General features: G+C 41.9%; 2 protein-coding genes across 9 annotated transcripts in view; one reads left to right on the forward strand and one right to left on the reverse strand.

The window, feature by feature from the left end:
• Positions 1–77: 77 nt before the first annotated feature.
• Positions 78–21,135, forward strand: PMEL (premelanosome protein). 4 transcript variants are annotated; one of them, XR_009153111.1, is made up of 13 exons: positions 78–235; positions 8,512–8,640; positions 9,271–9,417; positions 9,529–9,666; positions 12,221–12,382; positions 12,958–13,377; positions 14,800–15,153; positions 16,662–16,823; positions 17,981–18,074; positions 18,366–18,568; positions 19,004–19,091; positions 19,290–19,376; positions 20,073–20,188. XR_009153111.1 is itself a non-coding variant. In XM_058166044.1 (12 exons), exons 1-12 carry the CDS (start codon positions 79–81, stop codon positions 20,230–20,232), a joined length of 2,217 nt encoding a protein of 738 aa, XP_058022027.1. In that variant the 5' UTR covers position 78; the 3' UTR covers positions 20,233–21,135. The 4 variants fall into 4 exon arrangements, 2 of the variants coding, with proteins under 2 accessions (XP_058022027.1, XP_058022028.1); XR_009153110.1 differs by having other exon boundaries at positions 19,001–19,091; positions 20,073–20,185; XM_058166044.1 differs by lacking the exon at positions 19,290–19,376 and having other exon boundaries at positions 19,001–19,091; positions 20,073–21,135.
• Positions 20,758–27,661, reverse strand: part of DGKA (diacylglycerol kinase alpha) — a 98,843-nt gene continuing 91,939 nt past the window's right edge. For all 5 annotated transcript variants that reach the window (XM_058166041.1, XM_058166042.1, XM_058166039.1 and 2 more), the window contains one exon: positions 20,758–27,384. In XM_058166041.1, the coding sequence (XP_058022024.1) occupies positions 27,286–27,384 (99 nt within the window). In that variant the 3' untranslated portion in view covers positions 20,758–27,285. The remainder of the gene's footprint in view (positions 27,385–27,661) is intronic.

Genomic DNA, 27,661 nt, shown 5'->3' on the forward strand with positions numbered 1-27,661 from the left:
TAGAAAGAGGAGGGGGAAAGCCCCTTCCTGGAAAGAAAGCAATGCCTTCATGCGCCAAAGAGAGGTGGGTACATGCAAATGAGCTCCCTTTTTAATAGCTGGAGGATCTTCCTTGCCTTCTTTTGCCATCAACTGTTCAAGAGACTACAAAGAAGTCGAGATTTGACGATGTCACGGATCTGGTTCTTATGGGCTGCTGTTTGGGCTCTCCTGGCTACTATTTCAGCTCAACGCAGTAAGTGGAACCCAATTTTTCTCCTAGAGATCAGGTTTATTTTACCCACAGAAGTTTGCCCCACCTTAAATTATAACCTTGTATGCCATCTTATTTCCAAAGATCAGACTGAGCTATGCCTCAACTCTGCTTTCAGGTAACCCCTTGAGTAGTATCTATTTCACTTATGCACAAGAATAGAATAGAATAGAATAGAATAGAATAGAATAGAATAGAATAGAATAGAATAGAATAGAATAGAATAGAATAGAATAGAATAGAATAGAATAGAATAGAAATTCTTTATTAGCCAAGTGTGATTGGACACACAAGGAGTTTGTCTTGGTGCATATGCTCTCAGTGTACATAAAAGGACAAGATACATTCATCAAGAATCATAAGGTACAACACTTAATGATAGCCATAGGGTACAAATAAGCAATCAGGAAACAATCAATATCAATATAAACCGTAAGAATACAAGCAACAAAGTTACAGTCATACAGTCGTAAGTGGAAAGAGATGGGTGATGGGAACGATGAGAAGATATGATCTTCTTAATATTCTCTGTGTTGGACTTGCTGTTCAAAAATATTCAGAGCTCAAGAGACTTAATAGCTGTTCCTTTATTGTCTTGTCATCAGCATCACAAGGTAAGTTCAGATATCTTAGCACAGGGATCAAAGGAACACAAATCCTTACAGTATAGTTAAGCTTTCAGAGGCATTTTATTATATATACAGTATACAAAGAATAGAATAGAATAGAATAGAATAGAATAGAATAGAATAGAATAGAATAGAATAGAATAGAATAGAATAGAATAGAATAGAATAGAATTTTATTGGCCAAGTGTGATTGGACACACAAGGAATTTGTCTTGGTGCATATGCTCTCAGTGTACACAAAAGAAAAGATACGTTCATCAAGGTACAACAAAGAACGTCTCTTATTATGCATAAATGCCTTAAATTCTGTTCCATGCAAAATCTAGATGTCCATTGTTTTTCAAACTTTCCTTTTTAACAAAAAATATTATCAGGAAAACATTATTGTAGATGAAATTAAATTAGATGAAATGAGATTTGTTTTAAATATTATTTATTATTTATTTATTTTATTTATTTATTTATTTATTAATCAAATTTCTAGACCGCCCTTCTCCCGAAGGACTCAGGGCGGTGTACAGCCATATTAAAATACATAGATAGACAATGAATTTAAAATAAATTTTAAAATGAAATATTTAGCCGGCCAATTGAACTAAAAATAATAAAACCAATTAAAATCAGTATAAAATTTAAAATTTAAAATTTAAAAGCTAAAAAATCTAATCCAGTCCTGCGCACCTGAATAAGTGTGTTTTAAGTTCACGACGGAAGGTTCTAAGGTCCGAGAGTTGGCGAAGTCCTGGGGGGAGCTCGTTCCAGAGGGCGGGAGCCCCCGCAGAGAAGGCCCTTCCCCTGGGTGTCGCCAGACGACACTGCCTAGCTGACGGCACCCTGAGGAGTCCCTCTCTGTGAGAGCGCACGGGTCGGTGAGAGGTATTCGGTAGCAGAAGGCGGTCCCGTAAATAGCCCGGCCCTATGCCATGGAGCGCTTTAAAGGTGATCACCAACACCTTGAAGCGCACCCGGAAGGCCACAGGTAGCCAGTGCAGTCTGCGCAGGATAGGTGTCACCCGGGAGCCACGAGGGGCTCCTTCTATCACCCGCGCAGCCGCATTCTGGACTAACTGCAGTCTCCGGATGCCCTTCAAGGGGAGCCCCATGTAGAGAGCATTGCAATAATCTAGGCGAGATGTCACGAGGGCGTGAGTGACCGTGCATAGGGCATCCCGGTCTAGAAAGGGGCGCAACTGGCGCACCAGGCGAACCTGGTAAAAAGCTCTCCTGGAGACGGCCGCCAAATGATCTTCAAAGGACAGCCGTTCATCCAGGAGGACGCCCAAGTTGCGCACCCTCTCCATTGGGGCCAATGACTCGCCCCCAACAGTCAGCCCGGGCGGCAGCTGACTGTACCGGGATGCCGGCATCCACAGCCACTCTGTCTTGGAGGGATTGAGCCTGAGCCTGTTTCTCCCCATCCAGACCCATACGGCTTCCAGACACCGGGACAGCACTTCGATAGCTTCATTGGGGTGGCCCGTGTGGAAAAGTACAGCTGGGTGTCATCAGCGTACAGCTGGTACCTCACACGAAGCCACTGATGATCTCACCCAGCGGCTTCATATAGATGTTGAACAAGAGGGTGAGAGAATCGACCCCGCGGCACCCCACAAGTGAGGTGCCTCGGGCCGACCTCTGCCCCCGTCAACACCGTCTGCGACCGATCGGAGAGATAGGAGGAGAACCACCGATAAACGGTGCCTCCCACTCCCAATCCCTCCAACCGGCGCAGCAGGATACCATGGTCGATGGTATCAAAAGCCGCTGAGAGGTCTAATAGGACCAGGGCAGAGGAACAACCCCTATCCCTGGCCCTCCAGAGATCATCCACCAATGCGACCAAAGCCGTCTCAGTGCTGTAACCGGGCCGGAAACCGGACTGGAACGGGTCTAGATAGACAGTTTCATCCAGGTGCAAGGGAAACTGATATGCCACCATACTCTCTACAACCTTCGCCGTAAAGCGAAGGTTGGAGACCGGACGATAGTTACTTAAAACAGCCGGGTCCAAGGCAGGCTTCTTGAGGAGGGGTCTCACCACCGCCTCTTTCAAGGCGGCCGGGAAGACTCCCTCCAACAAGGAAGCACTCGTAATTGCCTGGAGCCAATGCATGTGCATCTACAGATCAAATTAGATTTGATTCCTTTCACAGGTGCTAATGTATGAATGGCAGTGGTAGATTTTGCAGAAGGAACAGTGAGCAAATACAACATGCAGTGAGGGGCAATGAATGGAGAATCCAAACTGATTCCCTGGGACATAGGTCTAACTTAGAAAATCCTTTTAACTTAGAGGGCAACCTTGGAAGGAAAAAAACTATTGGCATCAAAAGAAAAACTAATTTGCTCTAGTTATAATATTTGGATCAGTTCTAGAATATTCAAAATTCTTATAAAATGTTTTCGGGGAGTTGTTGTTGTTGTTAGTTGTGAAGTTGTGTCTGACCCATCGCGACCCCATGGACAACGTTCCTCCAGGCCTTCCTGTCCTCTACCATCCTCTGGAGTCTATTCAAGCTCATGCCTACTGCTTCAGTGACTCCATCCAGCCACCTCGTTCTCTGTCGTCCCGTTCTTCTTTTGCCCTCAATCTTTCCCAGCATTAGGCTCTTCTCCAGGGAGTCCTTCCTTCTCATTAGGTGGCCAAAGTATTTCAGTTTCATCGTCAGGATCTGGCCTTCTAAAGAGCAGTCAGGGTTCATATCCTCTAGGACTGACTGGTTTGATCGCCTCGCAGTCCAAGGGACTCACAGAAGTCTTCTCCAGCACCAGAGTTCAAAGGAGTTATTTTTGGGGGGGAGTAATTCAACTCTACTTGGCTCCTTACAGTGTGAGAAAAATAATGATGCTTATTTGCCACTCCAAAGCTGCCTTGGAACTTTGGTTTAATTTGATAGTTATGTTACATACTCACTCATGCACATACACACAACTCTCGCAAAGCCAAATCTCGTGGTGATCTGGATTTTTGTCTAGGCAGACAAGACTCACTAATCCTCTTTTGCTGGTTTGGGGTATGGAATGTATGTGCCTAATTTGCTAAAGACTGACGAAGGAGAGTCTCACCCTGCTCAGTCGGATCCAATTTTTAGTCACTCCGATTGTGTTAAAGCGGGTGTGTGGGAGGAACTTCCATTTTAAATCTTAACAGTCTTTTAATGTTCAGCTACTGGTTGTGGTTGTGTATCCTTTGTGAGTGCTTCCTTTCTTTCCTCAGGGAAGTTTCCAGACATGGGTCTTCATAGCAACTTCATTAAGAATTAGCACAAGTTAGCATTTAGTGGACATGAGTCTGAGGAGGAGGAGGAAAAGGCCCATCATTTTGTATTATAACATCTATTTTACATGCAGCAAATCCCAAATTCAATTCATTCCACGATATCCCCAAGTAAAGATTTTTATTTTTTAATTTTCTAAGTGACTTACTGTTGCTGTCTTTGAGGATATTTTTTTTGACTTTCAAATCTAGTTTTTAGTCCTAAGATTTCCTGGTGATCTTGCATTCAAGTACTGCTCAAGTATGACCTTGCCTATATCTCATGACCAAAGATCAAACAGATGTTGCTGCCAGCTGAAACATCTTCAGAGAGATGGGCAAAAATTTTTCATGAATCCTGGGGAGAATCTGCTTTCCCCAACCTGATACTTTCCAGATCTGATAAACCCTCAACACCCCAATAACTCCCAGCCAGAATTGAAGTACAGCCCTTCTCAGCAGGTAGGGAAGATCAGTGTAGACATTGCTGAATGAAATGACTGACTAGGTTTGAGGCAGCTTCTCGTTTAATCTGGGATTTTTTTTTGCGGTGAGTTCCATTGCTTCCCTTTTTACCAGGAGAAGTCAGGAGAACTGAAAGGACAGCGGGAGTTTCGTTTTGTCTTGTTTTAAAGAGAAGTGTCTTGGAGCAGCCTGTGTAACCAACGGTAAAATCCTGGGAAACCAACCCATCTGCTCACATTTATCAAATGCTGGGTTTTTTTTCTTTGTAGTTTTCTATGTACATTCTCTGCTTCCCACAAGTAGTTTGGAACACCCTTCTCTAGGCTGTCTCTCCCCACTGCCAGTGACGTGGCTAAGTACTCAAGTCTTTCTTTTATTCTGCTGTAGGTGCAGACAGCATGTGACAGATCAGCCCACCCCAGTACTGGGGGGCTCATATCACATGGGTCTTGGCGGCCTCTATTCAAGCTCTTTCATGTGACTCTCAGCTGAGGCAGGCCTGTATAGCCACTGTGTAGTAAGGAAGGTCAGCCGCTACAGGTCTAAAGCTTGCCTAACTCCACCTCTGTCCCCCTTCTTCCTTCCAATAGAGACTGATTCATACAACCACAGGGGCAAGAACAAGCTTCCTATCTATGGAGATTCTCAGTCCTCCAGGTCATGGTTGTCCCAAAGGTGCTTTTTCAGAGGCAACTGGACTTTCCGGTTTTTCTTTGAAGATGTTTTGCTTCTCATCCAAGAAGCTTCTTCAGCTCTGACTGGATGGATCCATTCCCCACCATCCAGTTAAAGCTGAAGCTGAAGAAGCTTCTTGTATGAGAAGTGAAACGTCTTCAAAGAAAAACCAGAAAGGCCAGTTGCCTCTTGAAAAAGCACTTTTGGGACATTAAGGTGATATGGGTGTGGCACTATACAGCTCTCAAGCCTTGGATGCTGCCCCAGAAGCCTTCCGAAAATTGTCTTGAAATTATAATGTGTAGCGTTATTTTTTATTTATTTATCAAATTTTGGTACCACCCATCTCATTCTCAGAGTTCCAGAAGAAGGAGGCTATTTACACTTAGGAGATTTAAATGTATTAAAATTAATATCAATTAAACAGATATTGTTACTGTTATGGCCTACTGGAGGATATTCCTTGGCCAAGCTATTCAAAAGCCAACTAGGTTTGCATGTGCTACCTTCGCTGCCGCTGTTATTTTTTAAATAATAACTTTGTTAAGTTTTAACATTATACATTAAAATACTGACTAACATAAAAAGGAAAGGGAATGACAAAACAATAAAGTAACAAAAACATACTTCAAACAAATACTGGTATAACAAAAGTGACCTCTGACTTTCTTTTAGTACACGGGTATTAACAATACTGCGATCTTAGTTTAAAGAGATATATTATACCTTAAAATACTCATAGTCTATATACTAAAAGCCAGTAGTCATGAAATGTCCATCTCTTAATTTCATATAAACGATAGTAAGTTATCAAATATAAATAACCTTGTATTTAAAAAGCTGCAATATTTCTTTAGTCAAGTCTGTTCTCATTGTCAGAATCCAGAATCAAAAGCTGACTGTTTTCTTTATTTTGTAAGAAATAAAGGTCTCCAGGTTGCATGTAATTTAATTGAATTATGGTCTCAGAGCAAAGCAGTCAATTTTTTTGCCATCCCAGTTAGCTCCATTAACCCCTCTATGCCGATCAGTGGTGGGTTTCAAATTTTTATAGTACCGGTTCTGTGGGCGTGGCAGGGGAAGGATACTGTAAAGTCTCCATTCCCTCCCCAATCCAGGGGAAGGTTACTGCAAAATCCCCATTTCCTCCTGATCAGCTGGGATTCAGGACGCAGAGAATAGATGGGGGTGGGGCCAGTCAGAATTTTTACTACTGGTTCTCCGAACTATTCAAAATTTTCCGCTACCTGTTCTCCAGAACTGGACAGAACCTGCTGAAACCCACCTCTGATGCCGATGTTCAAGATAAGAGACCATTGGTCCTATTGTGTTACTTCCTGGTGCTATTTTATGTCACTTTTCTCCTTTAAGTGAAAAATATGGAAAACCATAACATAACCTGATATTACAGCTGAAGATTGATCCGTTCCTAAAATCCAGAGTATAGCTTTCTAGAAAAGACTTTGCACATTTTGGGGAGAACCCAGCATATGCAAGGACATTTGAGCAGGCTCAGCATGAGATGGGGGAGGGGGTGCTCAAGATGGCTAGAAAGTAATTAATCAACAAGTAAAAAACACCAGAACATCCCTTGGCTGTCCATCCAGCTCAGAATTGTCTTTAATCAGGCCATAAAATACATATTTTGTTCAAGTATAATCCATTTATGCAAACATACAAATTCATTCACTTATTCAGAGGCAGGCTTTGGCAGAATTAAAGTAATATATGGTTGTTATACATCCAGCAATGAAAGATAAAAGTGACTTTTATAGTGATAATGTTATTTATACCATGGCTCCTAACTTTATCTCTGACACAGTAGAAACTGTGTGACAGTAAAAAGACTAAAAAGCAGGAGTATCTCTGGGAGACCAGGGCTGGCAAAAAAATTCAAGAGGACCTATCAGGTACAAAGGATCAGGGCAGGGGTGAAATGCTCCCGGTTCGGACCGGCTCACGCGATCCGGTAGCAATGGCGGCTGCTGGTTCGGAGGACCGGTAGCAAAAATCCCTGGCCCCGCCTCCCCTGCCTCTGCTGAGCCACACCATCAGCAGAGGGGTTTTTTTTTACTTTTAAAAGAAGGTTTTGCTTCAGCCAAAATATGCCTTTAAAAGTAAAAAAAGCCTTTGAGGATCCCGCCCCTCAGCTGAGATCGGCAGAGCCTTTAAACTTAAAAAAAAAATTTTTTTAAGTCTCCTCTGGCGATCTCACCTGAGTTCCTCACCAGCAAAACATTACTTGTACTCTTACTCATCATTACTGATGAACGCATGGCTTTTGTCCCAGCCCGAAAGCAGTTTCACTTTCAGCCCAGACAGAATCAATTGCTTAGCTAATCTATTTCCTCAGTGATCAACTAAATGCTGGCTGGCTTTGCCGGCTGAGGAACTCTGGGAATTGAAGTCCACAATAAAATAAAATAAAATAATAAAATAAAATATTTGTGCAGCTTTCTGAGATTTGGTGTGTTTCTGTAGTGTTTCACTCTAACTACACAAACACACAAAATCTCAGAATGCTGTATGTGGCATTTTGTGTGTGTGTGTGTGTGTGTGTGTCAGTTGTGGTGTGTGTGTAAAGTGTGAAAGTTGGTTTTTGAGCTTTTTGTGGCTGTGTGAAGTGCAGCTGCTTTTACATTGTGTGTGAGTCAGTTGTGTTGTGTTGTGTTGTGTGTGTGTGTAAAGTGTGAAAGTTGGTTTTTGGTACCTCTTATTGTTTTTTATATTTTGTTTATTATTTTTATTATTTATTGTTATTGGCCACACCCACCCAGTCATCTGACCACCAAGCCACGCCCATCAATTAAGTCACGCCCACAGAACCGGTAGGGAAAATTTTTAGATTTCACCCCTGGATCAGGACTATATGTTAAGTTGCAGTTCAGAAGGTTTATTGCTTAAGCCAATACATGTAGTCAACTAGAATTCAGTACTAAATTGACACCAGATAAAGGTCAATGGAATTCAAGAGGGATTAGACTATTTTTGTGGGAATGTAACGACTCTAGGCTGATGACTCGTTTAACTCTGCCCCCCCTCAGCTTTGCCTATTCTTCTCTTACTCTTACTCAATTATGCATTTAAAGCCTGCCTCTTTTTCTATATGATAGATGGGTGTGCGTGTGTGTATTTCAATTGCATGGTTGTGTCTGCCCTCTGGACTTTTTTGACCAGTGCTGCCCTCCTCCAAGTGAATGCCGCCAGGATTAAAGCAGATTTCTTTCTTCTAGGGTTCAGTGGCCGGAACAACAGATGGGGGCAAAACGGGAGCCGGAGATACTCTGCGTACAAGACGTGGAACTCCAGTCTTTACCCACGGTGGAGAGAAGGGGATCCCAGACAGGGAAATTGCTGGCGAGGTATGAGATAAGTTTGAAGCAAGGACAGTCGGACTGAACAACAAGGGGAAACAATCAGTTGAGGTTTCTAGGCCTCAGTGTTGGTGGTGAGAGTGACCATGGACTCCTTGCAGTCCTTCTTCAAAAAGACTGTCAAAGGCTCATCCTTTGTGAGGAAGCATTTTCTGCCTGGCCTAAATTCCACTTAGCCATTAAAAACTGTTAGACAGCATCTTTGCATCGGGAAAGCAGTCTGTCACTTGGTGGGGACCCAATCACAGACCTCCTCGTTGAGATGTACTGTGTCTTTTTTGCAGTTATCCTCTCCCTTTCTAAATGTGCTTCTGTGGGGTCCTTGAGAACAAACCCCACTTCCTTCCAGCATTGATGGTGTTGCCTAGTTGGGTAATGCAACATCCGAAAAACAAAAACAAACAAAATCCCCAACCAAGCTCAGAGAGCACCAAGGAGCCCACGATTCATCCCTGAGCTACCAATATTCTCCTCTATCAAAATGTGCTTATGTTCTTTTAAGTTGTTACTGACGTATTTTTGGCAAGCCCGTGCCCTGTTTTATTAGGGGTATAGAAGTGCATGCCAGCTGTGGGATAGATCAGAAACTTAGGACCCTTTTTTTTTTCCCCTTTCTAGGTGGCAATGTGACATTTGATATTGGCAACGATGCCCCAACTTTAACAAATGCCAAAGTCACATTCAGGATTGCTTTGCGCTTTCCCGGTAATCAAACTGCGCTGCCAGATGGACGGGTAGTATGGAGCCAGAACTGCATCATAAATGGTAAGCCGCACACATTGAAATGGGATAGGAAAGCTGCGGTTTCAACTGAGGCCTTTCGGAGACTTATTCACCATTTCTTTTTTGATTCCTCCATCCCATTCTCTTTTTCAGGCACCCGTATGAAAAAAGGGGACCCTGTTTTCCCAGACCAAGAGGATGATGCTTCCGATTATGTGTTTCCCGATGGGCAACCCTTCTCCCCAAGCGATCGCCGACCTGGCAAGTTTGTCTTTGTCTGGCAGACGTGGGGTAAGTTGCTGCTTGGGCACTTAGGGGAGGGAAAGTCCCATGCATTTCAGTCCTTTCCTTCTTCATTACAGGTAATCCTCGACTTACGGCCACAATTGAGCCCCAAAATTTTGTTGCTAAACAAGTTGAGTTTTGCCCCGTTTTACGACCTTTCTTGCCGCATTTGTTAAGTGACTCACTGCGGTTGTTGAGTTAGTAACACAGAAGTTAAGTAAATCGGTCTTCCCTTATTTGACTTGGTTTCTCAGAAAAGTGATCACGTGACCTCGGGATGCTGCAGCCATGATATATATGAGTCAGTTGCCAAGTGCCTGAATTTTGATCATGTGACCATGGGAATGTTGTCACCGTCATGTGAAAAATTATCTTAGGTCACATTTTTTTAGTGCTTTTCTAACTTCGGACAGTTATAAGTCGAGGACTACCTGTACTCCAGCCTAGCAACTAATACAGTGTCTGAATCCATACATTGCACTAAGCCATAAGGTGGCTTGTGTGTGACTCATTATAAATGTTAGTTTATATTTCTTAAAAATATTTTTATACTGCCTGTCATGCTAATGATATTCGGGTGGGGAACATCTACAATATACATAAGTGAAAATAAGAGCAGGCAAATAAAAAAGCAAAATAAAATAGTGATTTGTATTTAATCACATAAAAGGTATGAACGCACAATGTTGAGTCCTCAAACAGTACCATCATGAAATGGCGTATGCCACAAACTGAACATGTTTCAGGACATGTATAAAACAGAAACAAATGGGCACATGATAAGGAGAAAATGTCCCATAGCAGTAAAGGAACCTTCCTAGTTGGCATAAAAAAGGGCCTCTGAGTGGCTCAGACTGGTAAGACAGTCTGTTATTAACACAGCTGCTTGCAATTACTGCAGGTTCTAGTCCCACCAGGCCCAAGGTTGACTCAGCCTTCCATCCTTTATAAGGTAGGTAAAATGAGGACCCAGATTGTTGGGGGGGCAATAAGTTGACTTTGTATATAAATATACAAATAGGATGAAGACTATTGCTAACATAGTGTAAGCCGCCCTGAGTCTTCGGAGAAGGGCGGGATATAAATGCAAATTAAAAAAAAAAAGAAAATCCGCTGGATGTAGCACAATTAGGAAGGTCTTCACTGTGACTGTAGCTGTGAGAATATGCCTTGTTGTGTTGGACAGCACATAAATAGAGCGAGCTGCTGTAGAAAATGATTTTCCTTAAAACTTTCTTGAATACTTCAAAAATAAGTGTTTTACTTTTTAAAAAAAGCATAGAGAGAAAAATAACCTCTCTTTGAAGATTACTTCCTAATTACATGTAGCCCTGTTTAGCGACTGCCTCAGATAGGAACCATTCTCAAATAAAACAATAATTTTAAAAAAATCATTCTGAAATTAAGGTCTGGTCAGTTTCAGGCAACAACCACTGGAGGGTTGGAATCAACTAATTAAGGTCACAGATGAGCTTGTTAACCTGCAGTTAGCACTTTTCAGGAAAGTGGTGTTATGTGGAGAAAAGCAGCTGAGGAAGAAATGAGTTGTTTAAGTAATCTCTCTGCTCTGTCAGAGGGCAAAAAAGAGAAAAAATAGGCTGCCATAGAAGAGAATTTTATCGGAGTGAAAAGCAGTAACTAGTGACTTTTGCAGCAACTCTCTTTCTCTCTCTCTCTCTCTCTCTCTCACACACACACCTCACTCACTCACAGTGATAATTCCACTTAACGAAAGAGTGGTCAAAACCAACTGCAGTCATTAAATGGCAACCATCTGTATTTGCATGATTTAGCTTTAAGATATGAGTTTCATTAAAAAATCAATAAGATTAGGATTGTTTCTTTTCTGGACAGATTGTAGATGATAGATAGATAGATAGATAGATAGATAGATAGATAGATAGATAGATAGATAGATAGATAGATAGATAGATAGATAGATAGATAACCTAATTAGCCACTACCAGAAACATTATATCTTTTATTTACTTTTAAATGAAATGTTAATTTAGGCAAGTTTGTCTTTTCCAAAACATTGCCCTTTTTGGTTGCCATCTACTTTTTTAGATAGATAGATAGATAGATAGATAGATAGATAGATAGATAGATAGATAGATAGATAGATAGGGATCAGCAGTTGGCTTTTAGAGGCCATGCAAAAAAATGTTCTGGTAAAGTACTGCTTATTTGACAGCAAATCCCTGCTAGAAAACATACTTGATAAGCTACCTAATCAATGGGGATTCTTAAGTGTCTTACTGCATTATTTTACATTCTTATTTTATTTCTTGAAGTTAACTTATTTTCCTGCTGTCTGAACTGAAAAAGGGACTTATTATTACTTTAACTACTTTACTTCTCCAGGTATCTCAAATAAAAAGACGGTCAATGAACATGCAGGTTGGGAATTGCAGGAGCAGTTGGTGCCATATCTGGAAAGCATCCAGTTCTGATCTAAATTACACCAGGGGGAAGGACAGTTTCCTTTCTCAATTTAGGAAGTATTATGCCTACTATTTTCAACCCTGGCATTTCTCCCATATTCTTTTTCTCCCTGCAGGGCAATATTGGCAAGTGGTAGATGGTCCCACCTCCTCATTGACCATTGAAACAGCTGATATTGCTTTAGGCTCCTATACCATGAATGTGGCAGTCTATCATTACCGGGGACGTGAGAAATTCATCCCTATTGGTGGTATCTCATCTCAGTTCAGCATCACGGGTAAATATTAATGGACTCGGCTGAGGACAGTGCTTGATAAATCTAGGGATTATGTGACATTGTCTCCTGCCTTCTGCCCTTAGCCATCTAAACCAGGGGTCTCCAACCTTGGTCCCTTTAAGACTTGTGGACTTCAGCTCCCAGAGTCCCTCAGCCAGCAAAGCTGTCAGCAAAGCTGTCTGAGGAACTCTGGAACTCTGGGAGTTGAAGTCCACAAGTCTTAAAGGGACCAAGGTTGGAGACCCCTGATCTAAACGATATCCAAGGGTTCCATAATAAAAGCTAGAAAGGCTAAGTTGCTTTGTACACTAATTCCAGCTATCTTTTGATTAACAAAAAGAAACTGCTGGACTGATAACAAGACAGTTAATTGTGGAGTAACCAAATTGTATTCCTGAGAGGAATGGCGCAAATTTGTTTCAGAAAAGCTGCCGCACAGATGATGTTACCTTGTTTGATAGTGAAACATCTGCAAGAAAACAACCAAGCTTGGAGAGACCAAGAACTGACAAGTTGCTCATTCTCTCCAATTTAAGTTTCCATGCCCACTGTTGATTTTCTGCTCCCTTTCCCAGACCAGATCCCGTTTCAAGTGAATATTGCACAACTTCTTGATACCGATGGGACAGATAGTCGTTTTGTGCGAAACCGAGCCATCTCCTTTGCTGTGCAGCTCCATGACCCTAGTCAATACCTCCATGGTGCCGACATCTCCTACTCCTGGGATTTTGGTGACCAGAGCGGGACCCTGATTTCTCGATCAACCATGGTCACTCACACCTACCTTTCTGCTGGTACCTTCAGCCCTCGCGTGGTGGTTCAGGCTGCCATTCCTGTGGCTTCATGTGGAGGCAGTACTTCAGAAGAGCCATTCATCATGCCCACAACCCTCATGCCTACCACCGCTCCGAGTGGAACTACAGATCAAGCTTCCACTGTGTTTTCCACTATAAATAGCATCACTGGGGCAAGCACTGAAGAGGCGCTGACTTCTGGTAAGTACTGATCTGCTTAGCTGATTTTAGCCAAACTCCCATCTATTGTCAGATATTTCAAACTCAGGTTCTCTACCAAGACGAAATGTATTTTTCAAATAAATTGGGATCTAACTAAAGAGTTGGCATAATTCGTTTTGTGTCTAGAATGAATATTCAAGTCCAGGGTAGAAATGTTAAGAGCTTTTAACAGGAAGTGGAGCAACAGCATTGTACTACAGCAGTAGAACATTGAACAATGTTTTTCAACCTCTTCTAGAAAAAAATGGGATGTGTGAAGGGGTCCCCTGTCGATTAGCTAAAAGATCTTTTCTAATCTTCAAAACCATTAAAGACCCTTTTTAATATGATGTAATCTCACTCTCATTTCACACTGGAAGATGAGTCCAAACAAGAATGTAGAAGTTGAGGGGATGCTTGTTTGTTGTTTGTTTGTTTGTTTGTTTGTTTTGCTGCCCATCTCACTAACAAAGTGCCTCTGGACAGCTTATAATGCCCAAAATAGAAGAATAAAACAATTAGAAGGTTAAAATGTTTTTTTTAAAAGTTGGGCATTAACAGTTAAAACATTAACAACGAACAGAATAAAAAGGACCAACAGATAAATGGAATCCATTCCAAGGGCGGCTGAGATTTGGGGAAGCTTCTTAAAATAAATAAAAAAACCTGGAAACACCAAATGTTCCTGAGGTGAAAAAGAGTTCAGTTTTTATTCTGCTCCTAATTTTTTTCCAAATTTGGATAATTTCTCACTTTGATCACAGTAGAACACTATTCAAGCATTTTCATAACAAGAATATCAAGACCTGAAGCATTTATATCAAGGGTGTCCAACCTTGGCAACTTTAAGACCTGTGGACTTCAACTCCCAGAATTCCCTAGACAGCCATGTTTAATTGGAAGTCCACAAGTTTTAAAGTTGCCAAGGTTGGATACCCTGATCTATATTCTGGTTTTAAAATCTTGAATCCACAAAAGTGCTTCTGAATTTTTTTTGGGAGTATATATATTTTCCCAGACAAAAACTATCCTTGATGCTCCATATTCTGGGTGACACTCACATTCCTTGTTAGCATTTACTGACCTACCTGTATTGGAGTCCGATGAGCCTGCATAAATCACAGCCTGATAGATCTTGAGAACATCCATTTGGGAAACGTTACTCCAGGTTCATGAAGCAATCCTATTGCCAAGCTTATTCCATCAACAACCAGCTTATGCTAAATTGAACGGGGAGATTTATATAAAATAATAAAATGCAGGGTTCACACTAGCCCTTAATGGAATTATAGTAGAATAATCGGGTCTTTTAATATGGTTTTTAAGTAGGTTGTAACTGTCCTATAGAAATTACGTTTAGTATCTTTCCTGCGTAACCTCTCATTCTGTTTCTTCTAACCCACCTATTTTTTGCATCTTTAGTCCCGGCTTCTGCGATTTCAGTCCTTTCCACTGTACCGCCAGCAGTAACTGAAGAGGCAACATCTGTAGCCACAGTTCCTGCTGCAAACATCAGTGCTGGACCTGAAGAAACAGATTTAGCGGCTGCTTCTTTGGAACCTGCAGTTGTTGCATCATCTGATGCAACTGAAGACAGTGCAGGCACTGAGGGTGTGACTATTGCCATGTCTGCATCTCTCCCAAATACCATGGCACCTACTGCAGCACCTGAATCTCTGCCAGGCTCTGCGGCTCCAGGTTCTTCGTCTACAATAGCACCTGAGAATGATCCAGGCACCCCAGAAACCCCTGTTGCACCTACAACTATCCTTTCAGGTATCCTTTGACAAAACAACTTTTTTTATCACAGCTAGTGTCTCTAGCAGCAGGTAGGTCTGGCAAGAAATTCCTTGTGCCTCTGAGAATAGCCTGCTGTTTTTGGCTGTGCTTTCTGCCTTTATCTACATGTGAAGGGTAGAGTTACAGAACAGAGAAAGAATCCCAGTTGGGGGTCATCATAGGAAGATTTAGAAGCCAAGAATGGAAAACTATTTGTAGGGAAAAGTATGATGCGTGAATGATCTAAATCAGTGTTTCTCAATTGTGACAACTTGAAGAGGTATGGACTTCAATTCCCAGAATTCCAGCTGGCTGGGGAATTCTGGGAGCACAGCTGGCTGGGGAATTCTGGGAATTGAAGTCCACACCTCTTCAAGTTGTCACAATTGAGAAACTCTGATCTAAATCAATTTGGGGAACAATAGACCATCTGAAGCTTCTTTAAAGTTTCCTTTGATTGATTGATTGATTAATTAATTATTGTTTATGAATGATTAAAACTGTAATTTCAAGGCAGTTCTAGAGCAGAGATGAGGCCCTCCACATATTGCTCCGAGTATTTCTTGCTGCTGGCCATGCTGGATAATGCTACTAGGATTTGTGGTTCAGAAACATTTGAGGGACATGAGGTTTTCAACCCATATGCAGAAAGCATATGTAATGGGGAGAAGGAATGACCTTGAGGATCAAAAAGAAGAGTCACTACCAAGACACTGACCAGATAAAAGAAAGCCGAGTCCAGGCCAGGATTGTAATCCAAGAAAACATCTCAACAAGATAAAGGGAGAGAGAGGAGAAGCACTTTCAGACTTCCAAGATTCTGTTTCTATGAGCTTATAATAAAAGCAGTATTAGCCGCATGACTTTGCTATCCTAGACTGGACTGCTTTGAAGGGCTGACATCATGCTAGTGTTCCTTTTCTTGAACGTCCTACTACTACTCTCCCCAGCTTGATCCCATCTAATGCTAGGACAGTTTCCTGAAACTGTAATATCTCTGAAACCATCATGTTTGTGATGAATTGAGATTTTTTGCCAGATGAATGGCAAAACTTGTCATAACATAAGCACCACCACTTGCATATGTATCTGTGACATTATGAATACACAGACAGACAGATGGACAAAAGGGACAGACTTGTCAGGACAAATATTTTAGGTTTCTTCCCTTATGCCTTAGCAACATTTACCTATTCTAATCAGTTATTGTATTCCTGTTGCTTATCCTAAACAGGAGATGGTGACTTAGTATCCTCTAAATGTTTAATTTCAGTTGCCATCAGCCTTGGGCAAGAGCCAGTGGCAAGGGTTGTCAGAAGTTGTGGCCCAAAACATCTGGAAAGCACTAGTTTATTCAATTTCTGAGGCAGTCCATTACATTTATAGCTGTCCCTTCCAGCAAATACTATTTTTGAGATGGAGACAATCTGAAGCTAAGGGGGCATACTAATAAGCCTTTATCCATGAATATTATAATATATTTCCAGTATTTTTTTCTTCAATAGATGCCTCTGAAGATACAGCAGCCATCAACCCAGTGGGTTCGGTTATGCCTGCCACAGGAACAATCGCAGGAAATGTGGTCCAGCTCCTGGTGAAACGCCAGGCACCCACTGGATGTCTCCTCTATCGTTATGGAACCTTTGCCACTAATCTGGACATCATCCGTAAGTCTAGGGAAGGATGGGTAATAGGAACCATTGAGCACCCATACCAATTAGACCAGAGGCTGTTGGGCATCATTGGGCAAAGTGGATGGACCTAAACCACACGCAGAGCCATCTATCTTTAGAAGATGACAGAATAATGTAATCATCATAAGACAGTCTACTACCCCAATCCAATCGTTGCCACATATTAAGTTCAAAGCTAGCAGAGAATTGTGGTCAGAGCACATTTAAAGCGCTCCATGGCACAGGACCGGGCTATTTACGGGACCACCTGTTGCCACCGATAGCCTCCCATCGACCTGTGCGCTCCCACAGGGAGGGTCTCCTCAGGGTGCCGTCAGCCAAACAATGCCGGCTGGCAACCCCCAGGGGGAGAGCCTTCTCTGTGGGGGCACCTACCCACTGGAATGAGCTTCCTCTGGGGTTACGATTACTCCCCGACCTCCGGACCTTCCAACGCGAGCTCAAGACTTTTTTATTTCATCGCGCAGGGTTGGCCTAACGTACTACTGTTTTAAGTGGGGTTTTATTATTATTCTTTGAATAATTTTAATAGGTGCTAGCCAATTTGAGTTAGATTTTTATATTGTCTTTTAATTTTATTTATAAATACTGTTTTATGTTGGCTGTAAACCACCCTGAGTCCTTCGAGAGAAGGGCAGTATAGAAATTTAATAAATAATAATAACAACAACAACAACAACAATAATAATAATTTAGAAGGTAAGAATAATATGACATGTTTGGGGCTAAAAGTTACTTGAGGTGTTCCGTGAAAGTTAAAATGTCCATTCCACACTCTGTTTTCCAAATCTAAAAGGAAGGACCTATTTTGTGCTGTTTTTGGTGCTCTCCGAGCTTGGTTGTTTGCTTGTGCACTGCTAATGTTACTTTGCTAGGTAATAAAACATCTGCAAGCAAATAATCAATTTCGGAGGGTATCAAGGACTCCACAGTTCAACCCTGAGCTACCAATAGTCTCTTCTATTGGAACCACGTCCTTGTTACCTGAAAAACCAAACATTTTCTTCCAATTAACTTTGGTTTGTAGAGGCCAGGTTTAAAGGGAATGATTCACAGGGTGAGTGGGTGGGGGCGGGGAAATATAGGACATCTATGCTGCATAAACACTTCTGTGTTCTCTTTTATTGCAGAGGGCATAGAGAGTGTGGAAATTGTGCAGGTAATACCACTAACGCCCGCTATTGCTGAGAATGCAGTAGATCTCACTGTGACCTGCCAGGGAAGGTAGGTTTCATAGCTGAAAATAATGACTCTGATAGATTCCTACCTTCTTAAAGTCGTGGTTGAAGCATGTGGGAAGAAAGAAAAGATATTGGACATTGAGTAACAGGAGCTGTGAAACAAGCCCCTCTCAGACTGGTGGGTGGTGGGAAAGATTTTTGAATGGCAATATTTGAATAGCATAGCGGTCATGTGGAAATCTTGCCAAGGGGAGTGTTCATATGTATGATTCTGGGAAGGGAGCTGGCCTTTTTTTGATGGATGGACTAATCAATAGCCTTGTTTCGCTTGTAGCCTCCCCCAAGAAGTCTGCACAACCGTTTCAGACCCTGATTGTGTGATAGTCCAGGAGAGTGTGTGCAATCCTGTTCAGCCAAGCCCAGACTGCCAGCTTGTTTTACGCCAGGCCTTCAACCAATCTGGCCTCTACTGCGTCAACATCTCACTGGCTGATGCCAACACCTTGGCTGTTGCCAGCACCCAAGTCAGCGTTCAGAGTAAGGCCCACTATTCTATGGTGACCTAAGTCTTCTGTAAGACGAAGTTCCTTCTGTTTCTCTTTATGTTATTGGCAGTTTTATTGCAATCCCTCCTTCTAGTATGCTGACAACTAGAGGCCAAACACAATAGCTGGATTTATACATCATTCTAAGTCACAGTTAACAACTACAGTGGCTAAGTTGACATACATCTAAGCTAAAAACAAAATAAATTGTGTTATGGTTTAACACGTTAACCAATTTCTTCCTGGTTTATTGCCCTTTGTGAAGTATGGTAAGGTTGAGGTAGACTTGCTCACAGTCAAGTTTATTTTTCCATTAGAAATATAGGCCTATTCTAAAGGAATGGTTTGTGCCATATTTTTAAAGGAACAGCACACAATCCTTATTATAAGCACCACTAAATAGCAATCCCTCTGTTTCTTATAGCAGAAAGAAATCAAGCTTCAGCCCAAATAACATTTGTAGTTGGAGTGCTGCTGGTTATTGCTGCGGTGGGAGCTGCTATCTATACCTATCGGTGAGTCTACTCCCATTCATATCTGGGTCGTTCATCATTAGCCAGGAGTGAATGTACTATGTATATATTATATATTAACTTAGGAGCTACAGTAGCTACTAACATCTGACTGAAGATAGGACAGTCTGACATTTCCCAACCAAGCGCAAGAGCTGTGGGTTGAATCCTGGCCTAATGTTCATATTCTGCTTTGGCTAGGAGATGATGCAAGGGGATCTGTGCTTTTGCTGCTCACCCACAAAAATCAAGTCCTTATGGCATCTGGGATGGATCTGAAATAGCAAGGTGATTAATCTTTGGAGCATGTTAAGTTACTGCATCAGAACAGAGAAAAGAGTATCTGGCTGGACGTTGACCGATAGTGACTCTCCAAGATTGCAAGCAAAGGTTTGCCTTGTAGTTACAATCCTTGAACTAGGCATGCCACAAATGCGTTCTGCTCTAAGTACAGACTTCCTCCCACTATTAAACTCTCCATGATGTACTTTGATATTTAGGGAGACAACAGCAGAGATGGAGCAGCTTTACTAGGGTAAAAGCGGAGTAACAAGGGCAATTTGCCTAAGGAGTTAATTTGATCTGTGAAGCTTCTACACAACTAATATTCCTCCCCAGAATTTCATTAATCATTGATTAATCACATTGGCTGTCTTGTTTTTTTCAGGGCTTCTTATGGTATTTTGCAATTTGTTCCTTAGGCCTTCTGGGTACGATTCCAACTATAGACTAAGCACTCTGAACGGCCAGTTCACTCTTGTCGTATTTTGCAGAGTCCACCTGGTGGAGGTCTTTATCCTTCCTAGGGCCGTTGAACAGCAGAAGACTAAATCTTTACTGGTTGAGCTCTTCTCTTTTGTCAGACAAAGAATGTTAAGAGTTCTTATACAAAAGAGCAAGCAGAGTAAGGAACATGGAGATGCTTTGGGTTCTCTCAAACATCAATGCATTCAAGATTGTTACTAATGTATTTCTTGGTTACAGGCATTTGAGACACATCCCTCTACGGGCCATGATGTCTGCTGGCACTTCTCCAAGGAATTGGTTTCCTGACCGCACAGCTGTACGCCTTTTCCTTGGCCAGGCGTTTGGCCGGAGGGCCAGTGGGGAGAGCAGCCCCTTGCTCAGTGGCAACGTCATCTAAATGGAAGTCAACAAGCTTTGCAAACTAAAAACTGAATGCGTTGAGCCCTTACTCAGAAAAGAAATCCTGCCCCTATATTACCCTTAAGTTGATGCTCTTCTGATGCCAGCTGAGTAAACTCTCAGCCACTTTGAGGTGCCTTCTCAGTGCCTGCCTGGGTGGGGAGATAGAGACAGCACCGAAGGAAGTGTAGTCGTTTTTTAGAGCACCACAATTGCATTCAGCCTGTGCCACGCTGGTCCTAGGGAGTCAAGACAGCTGTTCATTTGGCTTTCTGACATACTTTGTTGGGAAAAGGAGAAAATCAGCATTGTAGTTTTGGGATTGTTCGTTTCTAAATTAACATCCTACAATTGGCCAGGTGGTCATCTAACAAATGATAAGAGGGTTAAAACCCTGTTCACCAGTTACTGGCCAGGTTCTTAAACAGCCCCTCAAAAATGGGGCTGCATTAAAACTCTGTTTTATTTTCTATGCCCCATAACTAGATGGGGGAGTGAATCCTGGCAAGAAAGTTATGAGAGAGAATAGTATCATCTCTATCTTGTCTGCAGCAGCATGATCACCAATCAGCCATTGCAGACTTTTATTTTTTTCCAACAAGAAAAAAAAAAAAGGAACCAGCAACACAAAGTGACAGCACTCAGATTAAATGGTTCACACCTGCTTCTAAGACATCCTTAGTAGCATATTGCTGTTATGCATAAGCATTTCCCAGGGAAGAGGCACATTAAGTTGTCATGTCATGCAAACCCAGAGAGAACCAACAAGATGCAGGCTGGTATCATTTAAGCCAATGGAGCATCTCTGTATTTTTTTGTAATTTTTGTCTGTCCATCTTTTCTTTAAAAAACACAGTATTTCCTTTATACACCATGACAAATATATCAAGAGTTTGATGGACTACTTCTCGGTGTGATGTTTGTCTATGCAAGGTGAGCCACTTAGGTGGGGAAGAGCAGTCAGATTGTGACATCCCATTTGCTAGCTGAAGGACAGTCTAGAATTTGGTTCTAGACCTGGTCAGTACCAACAGGCCATCCCATAAGGGAATGGCTTTCTAGCTGCTTTGTTGATATTGCATTGTGAGCAAGACAAGAGAGCTCAAACTGGATACTGGTGGCTCCAGGGGACAGAAAAAGGAGGAGAAACAAGACACAAAAGCACTCTTGGGCAATTCTGGAGGTGGAAATGAGAATGAGGGTGGCTGCATTTCACAAAAAACAAATTCTGCAAACGTTTCTTCCAAAAAGAGGTGCTCGTACCGAGAACAGGAGAAAGAACAGGCTGATATAAAGTGAGCATTAATATCTGCAGCCACTTTATATTCTTCAGAGAATACAGTCAGAGACTAAACTTCAGAGATACCTTTGGAATTGGATGCCTGGGAAGAGAGTAGTATGAGGCAAAGTCAGAGTGGATAAAGGAATCTACAATTTATATGAAAAATAATTCCCAGGTCACGGCATGGTCTAGGCCTAAGGCAGTGATGGCGAAACTATGACACATGTACCAAAGGTGACATGCCATGTTTTGGGCGACACTTCAGGTTCATCAACATCCAACCACTATTCTTAAAAATAGGCCTCATTCTCACAGAGTTTTCTGGGGAACGCTGGGCCATGTGGCACACAACACTGTTTCCCAAGGCTTGCACCCCTGTTGAGGAATGGCACATGCTGGTCATTTTGAATGGTAGTGGTGGTGCTACTCAGGCTGAAGTGAAGGCCTAGGTGACTAGGCCTCTACTTCATGCCCATCCTGAAGTGCCACCAATTGTCTATGCTCAGGGTGGCCTAGGGAGAAGTATTTGTCCTGCTTGGTGTGTGTCTGTGTAGGTGTGTGTGATACACCAGCAGAGTCAAGTTAAGCATTTTCCAAATTTTTCACAAGATGAGCATGAAAGGCTTGCAATCACTGGCTTAGGGTTTCTTGGATAGCAGGCGAGGCAGGGTTTGCTGCGGTCCTAAATTTCTGGAAAAGTTGTGGAATGCAGTGGGAAGAGCGAGCCATCTGTTAGAGTGAAAGTCATTTAAGCCCACAACCACTCCCACTCCAAAACAGAAACTATTCTAGACACAGAGTAATTCAATATGTGAAGGTAAATTGTTATATAGGGATGGACTTCCTTACAAATTCTGAAATTGCGGGAAGGGGATTTGCAATTAAAATGATACAGGTGGTTTGGTAATCTAAGACTGGTTTACTAACACTGAGTAATCTAAAGCTGGTCTTGCCTTTTCTAAGTACAGATGGACATCTGTATGAGCAGCTATAAGCCACGTGGGAACAATAACCACCAAAAGCAGATTAGCCATGTTGTTATAGTAATATGAAGACTTTCTGCATGGCCCTATAACAAAACCTTTGGGAAGAACAAAAACTGACATGGCTGTGCAACGAGGCTACTCATCCTGATGAGGGTTTTCTGCTTCATTACATTTGTATCATTGTCAGCGAAAGTAAAAATGGAGTTTATCAAGTTTTACTTATTTGTACTTGATGAGATAAACGCAAAGGCAGGAAATCACTTAAATCGTTTCAATTGATAAAAGGTTTTGATTGGGAAGATTTTAGAATGATCAGGGATGATTTGTCCCATTCCAGCCTATTATTGTAAGGTGGTTTTGGTTCTTCCTGAAAACCCCCAAAGCAGTTTGAACTCCAGAAACGAATGGAAAAAAATTACAGCTCTACTTTAAGATGCCAAGAATGTGATAACAGAAAATTAGACACACTGCATGATGTTATAGGTCAGTAAAATATATTACTTTCTTATGTCCTTTTTTCATACCGCATTACCGCATTCCTTTGGCTATCTGCAAAAATCCCACATGTTGTTAATATGAAGTGTTGAAAAGCCAGCCAAGCCCCAAGCCCCCTTTCCCTGGAAAACCCTGCTTAGTATGGTTATAGGGAGGGTAAGGCCAGTGTTTCCACAAACTGACCAACAACTCACCCATAAGCCCCCGAGAACCAGAGCATCTTAAAAAATTAATTAGCTTCACAGTACTTTTTACAGCCAAGGTAAAAATAATTCATCATAGCAACATTTGCTGAAAGAGTTATTATTTAAATTGCTGGGTGTGGAACTAATTCTTCAACAGTGCAAACTACTGCCCAAGTTGGGCCACAATGCCCATTTTTGGTATACAAATTATTCCATTTGCTAATTAACCCTTCCCTCATCAGGCATCCTTGACTTGTGCTCATTGATCAAGCTGGTTCCAGGATGTGAAAGCAGTAGTCCAACCCATTCAGATGGCTCCAAGCTCATGAGGGTTTCTAATCACACTTGTTATTTAATAATAAATAATAATAAAGCATTAAATTCAATAGTCCCAAGATTTTGTGAAGGCCCAAGTCCCAACTGGATTAAAACTTTTATAATACTGTATTACTGTGCAGTCCTAGGCTGTATTAACAGAAGGATAGAATCAAGATCACATGAAGTGTTAATGCTACTTTATAATGCCTTGGTAAGGCCACACTTGGAATACTGCATCCAGTTTTGGTTGCCACAATGTAAAAAAGATGTTGAGACTCTAGAAAGAGTGCAGAGAAGAGCAACAAAGACGATTAGGGGGCTGGAGGCTTAAACGTATAAAGAACAGTTGCTGGAATGGGGTATGTCTAGTTTAATGAAAAGACTAGGGGTGACATGATAGCAGTCTTCTAGTATCTGCCACAAAGAAGAGGGTGTCAACCTATTCTCCAAAGCACCTGAAGGCAGGACAAAAAGCAATGGATGGAAACTAATCAAGGAGAGAAGCAACCTAGAACTAAGGAGAAATTTCCTGACAATTAGAACAATTAATCAATGGGATGACTTCCCTCAGAAGTTTTGGGTGCTTCAACACTGTAGATTTTAAAGAAGAGATTGGACAACAACCATTTGTCTGAAATGGTCTAAGGTTTCCTGCCTGAGCAGGGGTTTGACCAGAAGACCCCCAAGGTCCATTCCAACTCTGTTATTCTGTTACTATCACCAAGACTGAATAAAGGTTGTGTAAGACTAAATGCATAGCACTGAATGGAGACCACGCTGGTGTCACCAACTGTTTTGTTCCTGCTACAGTGTTGGTGACAGATCTCTTGTTCTCCCTCAAGCACTTCCCAATCGCCGTACTCTTCTATAATTTGAATAGAGGATGCAAGTTCTCAGATTCATTCCTTATTTCATAACAACACAGAAGCATCTTTAAGTCCAATAAAATCTAATAAAATCTCTGTAAATGCGAACTCTTTTAAGTAGCCTTGTCTTGCTCAGCAGGCCATAAAATATTCTTTGTCTGATGTATTTTATTTTCCAATGTTTTTGTTTCCATGTTCCCTTCGTTTTCCCAGTTCACGCTGCTACGTTGAGAGCTGTGTTTGATGTTGTTTTTAAAACACACTGAAATAACATATCAAGTTTCCTCATTATTGGTAATGAACAGTGCCTACACTGTGCTTTTTCTCTGGAAGCCCTTGACCATCTGCCTCTTATTTCCATTTTAATCTCAGAACTCTCAGTGTAGCTCCTGGCAGAATGGGATGTCAACCTGGTCTCCCCAGTTACGTTCTGACATTCTAACCGGATTAGGGCTGTGCAGGGCTTTTGATTCAAGTGGGAAGAGGCACTTGGGAGCATGCAAGAGCACAAACACAGGGTTTGTTTCCAAGCTCATGAAAACAGGCAAAGTGGTTTCCAGAATCTCGGAAACCATAGATATCAGCATATTGTACCTCTGTGACAAACATCTGTGGTTTAAAATGGATTTTCCCACATGGCCTTGCAGTACAGACACCAACCAACTCCATTGTTTCATTCTCTGAGTCACTAAACAAAAAATGGCAGTGCCAGGTTCTTTTTCTGTGACAATTGTACAAAGTTAGATGCAATAAATGGACAACTGCACTTTTATTGGGATAAAAATGGAAGTATGGAAAGGCCTTAATTCTTTAAACATGATGTGCTCGTTGCTTTTGGCATCCTGATCTGTCAAGGAAGGTGTGGCATCTCCCAAGATACTATCTGAAATCTTATCTCCCATCCCAGGCCAAAAACAATACATTACAACCAGGTCTAACAAGCCACAGTCTACCTTCTTTACTGCACAGCACCAGCAGTGGAAGTTTTACTGAAGAAATTATGGTTGATTCACAACCCAGCTACTGTTTGTTGACTGAACCACATTGGCTGGGTTCACACTAAGCTATAAACCAGTGTTTACAAAGCACAATGATTGGACGCAGTTACAAAGAAACCACACTGATGTCTTTTGGAATAAGGTGAACCCAGCCTCCTCTCAATTCTTTGGGAAAAAATGCTCTACTCTTTGCTATCAACAGTTGGCCCCTAAAGCGTGTCCCTCCAAAAGATAGACCTGGGGCATTATGGGGATAAAATTAACAAAAGGTGAGGGTGATTTCAGAGGGAGGGGATTAAGCTCTTTCACTCTTTTTCTGTTGCATCATGTTCTGCTTTTTATGGGTGTCTTGCAACATGTTGGATCTTTACACAACACAACTGCACTGCATGCAGTGCTGTGTGCCTAGAAATTTCATTTGAAGAAGAATGCTAGGAATCTTCTGTTGATTTTTCAGGATATGTTCCAAATGAGAGCATAATCCTAGTGCCGCAAAGGAATAAACAATGTGCGATAACAAAATAAAAAGGTAGCCTTCTGACTTTTATAAGACTGATAGTGAAAAGCGTTCTTGACTATTGTCCAGTGTCCCCTAATCTTACTGAACAAGTTTTTCACACACTTGGTAAAAAAAGCTATCCCAGTCCTTGACAGATAGAATTTGGGATGACTAAATCAAACATCAAACCTGCAACAGTGAAAATCTATAATGCTTGCTTTTACCCTGTTATTATTATTCCTGTGTAATCTTACATTACCTTCTTGCAAACAGTATACTGAAAGAAAGCGGGAAAAGCAACAGTTTTACAAATCCAACTGAGGCTTTCATCATGAGCAGATATATCAGTCTCCACTTTTCCATCCTCCGTACGACTGCAACACATTGCATGTGCATATCCTGCTGCATGGCTGCAAGCAGTTACAAAGCCAGTTTGCACAGAACTTGGTGTGTGTGTGTGTGTGGGGGGGAGGAGAGAATCCTGTGGCCCTCCAGATCTTGCTGTAGAGATCATTCACCTCTGGCTGTGTTGATTGGGTGTTGAAGTTCATGACTTCTGAAATGCTGCTCCAGCCCTACTATTTAATGCCCATATAGCGATGCCTGACTGAGATTGTGCTCCCACAATAGCAAGTAAAATGAGCCAATGGTGAGATTCCATTTCACTATCTTTTGTGGGCCAGAAATCTGGTAATGTGCCTTGTTTCATTTTCTACAAGCTTTGACCAAAAGGCAAATAACGTTTTAACAACTGGAAAGCCCACCGTCTAACAGCTAATTTCTGCTTATAGTTAAGAAAACAGACTACGGTGGAAAAAACAAATCCAAGTCCAGCCCTTTATTACCATGTTGAAGCTCTTCTGAGAAAACTGTACAGGGAAGGACTTGGCATGGAATCATAATAAATTAAAAAAAAAGAGGAGAGGAAAGGAAGTAGAATGGGAAGGAAAGAACAGCTGGTGCCACCATTGTCTTTCAGTAGTTACAGCAAGTGCAAAAAGCAAAATCTACGAAGAGCAGAATTTGAATGACAAGAGGTAGCAATCTACAGAGGCTTTTTAGTGGGCAAAAAAGGAAGAATTTGGCATCCACACATTAAAAGGGAGACTAGCACAGGCAGGAAACCTGAGGGCACCACCAAATCACAAGGTGCTGCAGCACCTAACAGGGCAGAGAGCCCAAGTTCTCCTGCTCCAAACTAGGAAATTGGCAAGACCGATGTATGTTGCAAAAGCTAAAAATCCGGACCTCGCCTTGCCATTTATGTACTACACAGAAATTTGGCTTCTTCTAATTTGCTATGGACGGTAGTGACGGAACAGGGCTCTCCTTGTGGCACAAAGCAGCAGGATACCCCAACCAAGGACCCAAAGTTGCATTTTGGCAGAGGCAGCTGCTCCCGGAAAGGAACAGAAGCCCCGTTTAGGTCTCCTGGGGTCCCTTTTTCAGGCCAAAAAAGCTGGAGGAACGTGGAGGCGGTGCAATGAGCATCGGAGCTTGGTTCTTGTGAGTTATTCTGATCTGAAAGAAAGAAAGATGGAGCAAGTTATGTCAACATTTTAGAGCAAAGCTCAGGCCTTTACTCTACTTGCCCATCCACACACCCCATAGCACAGCTTATGGATGATTAGAGCAGACCAAGCACTGCAGCGGTGGGATTCAAATAATTTAACAACCGGTTCTCTGCCCTAATGATTTCTTCCAACAACCAGTTCACCAAACTGCTCAGAAAGTTAACAACCGGTTCTCCCGAAGTGGTGCGAACTGGCTGAATCCCACCACTGACTGCCTGGTTGTA

This window comes from Ahaetulla prasina, chromosome 2 (genome assembly GCF_028640845.1).
Source record: "Ahaetulla prasina isolate Xishuangbanna chromosome 2, ASM2864084v1, whole genome shotgun sequence".
Taxonomy (NCBI): domain Eukaryota; kingdom Metazoa; phylum Chordata; class Lepidosauria; order Squamata; family Colubridae; genus Ahaetulla; species Ahaetulla prasina.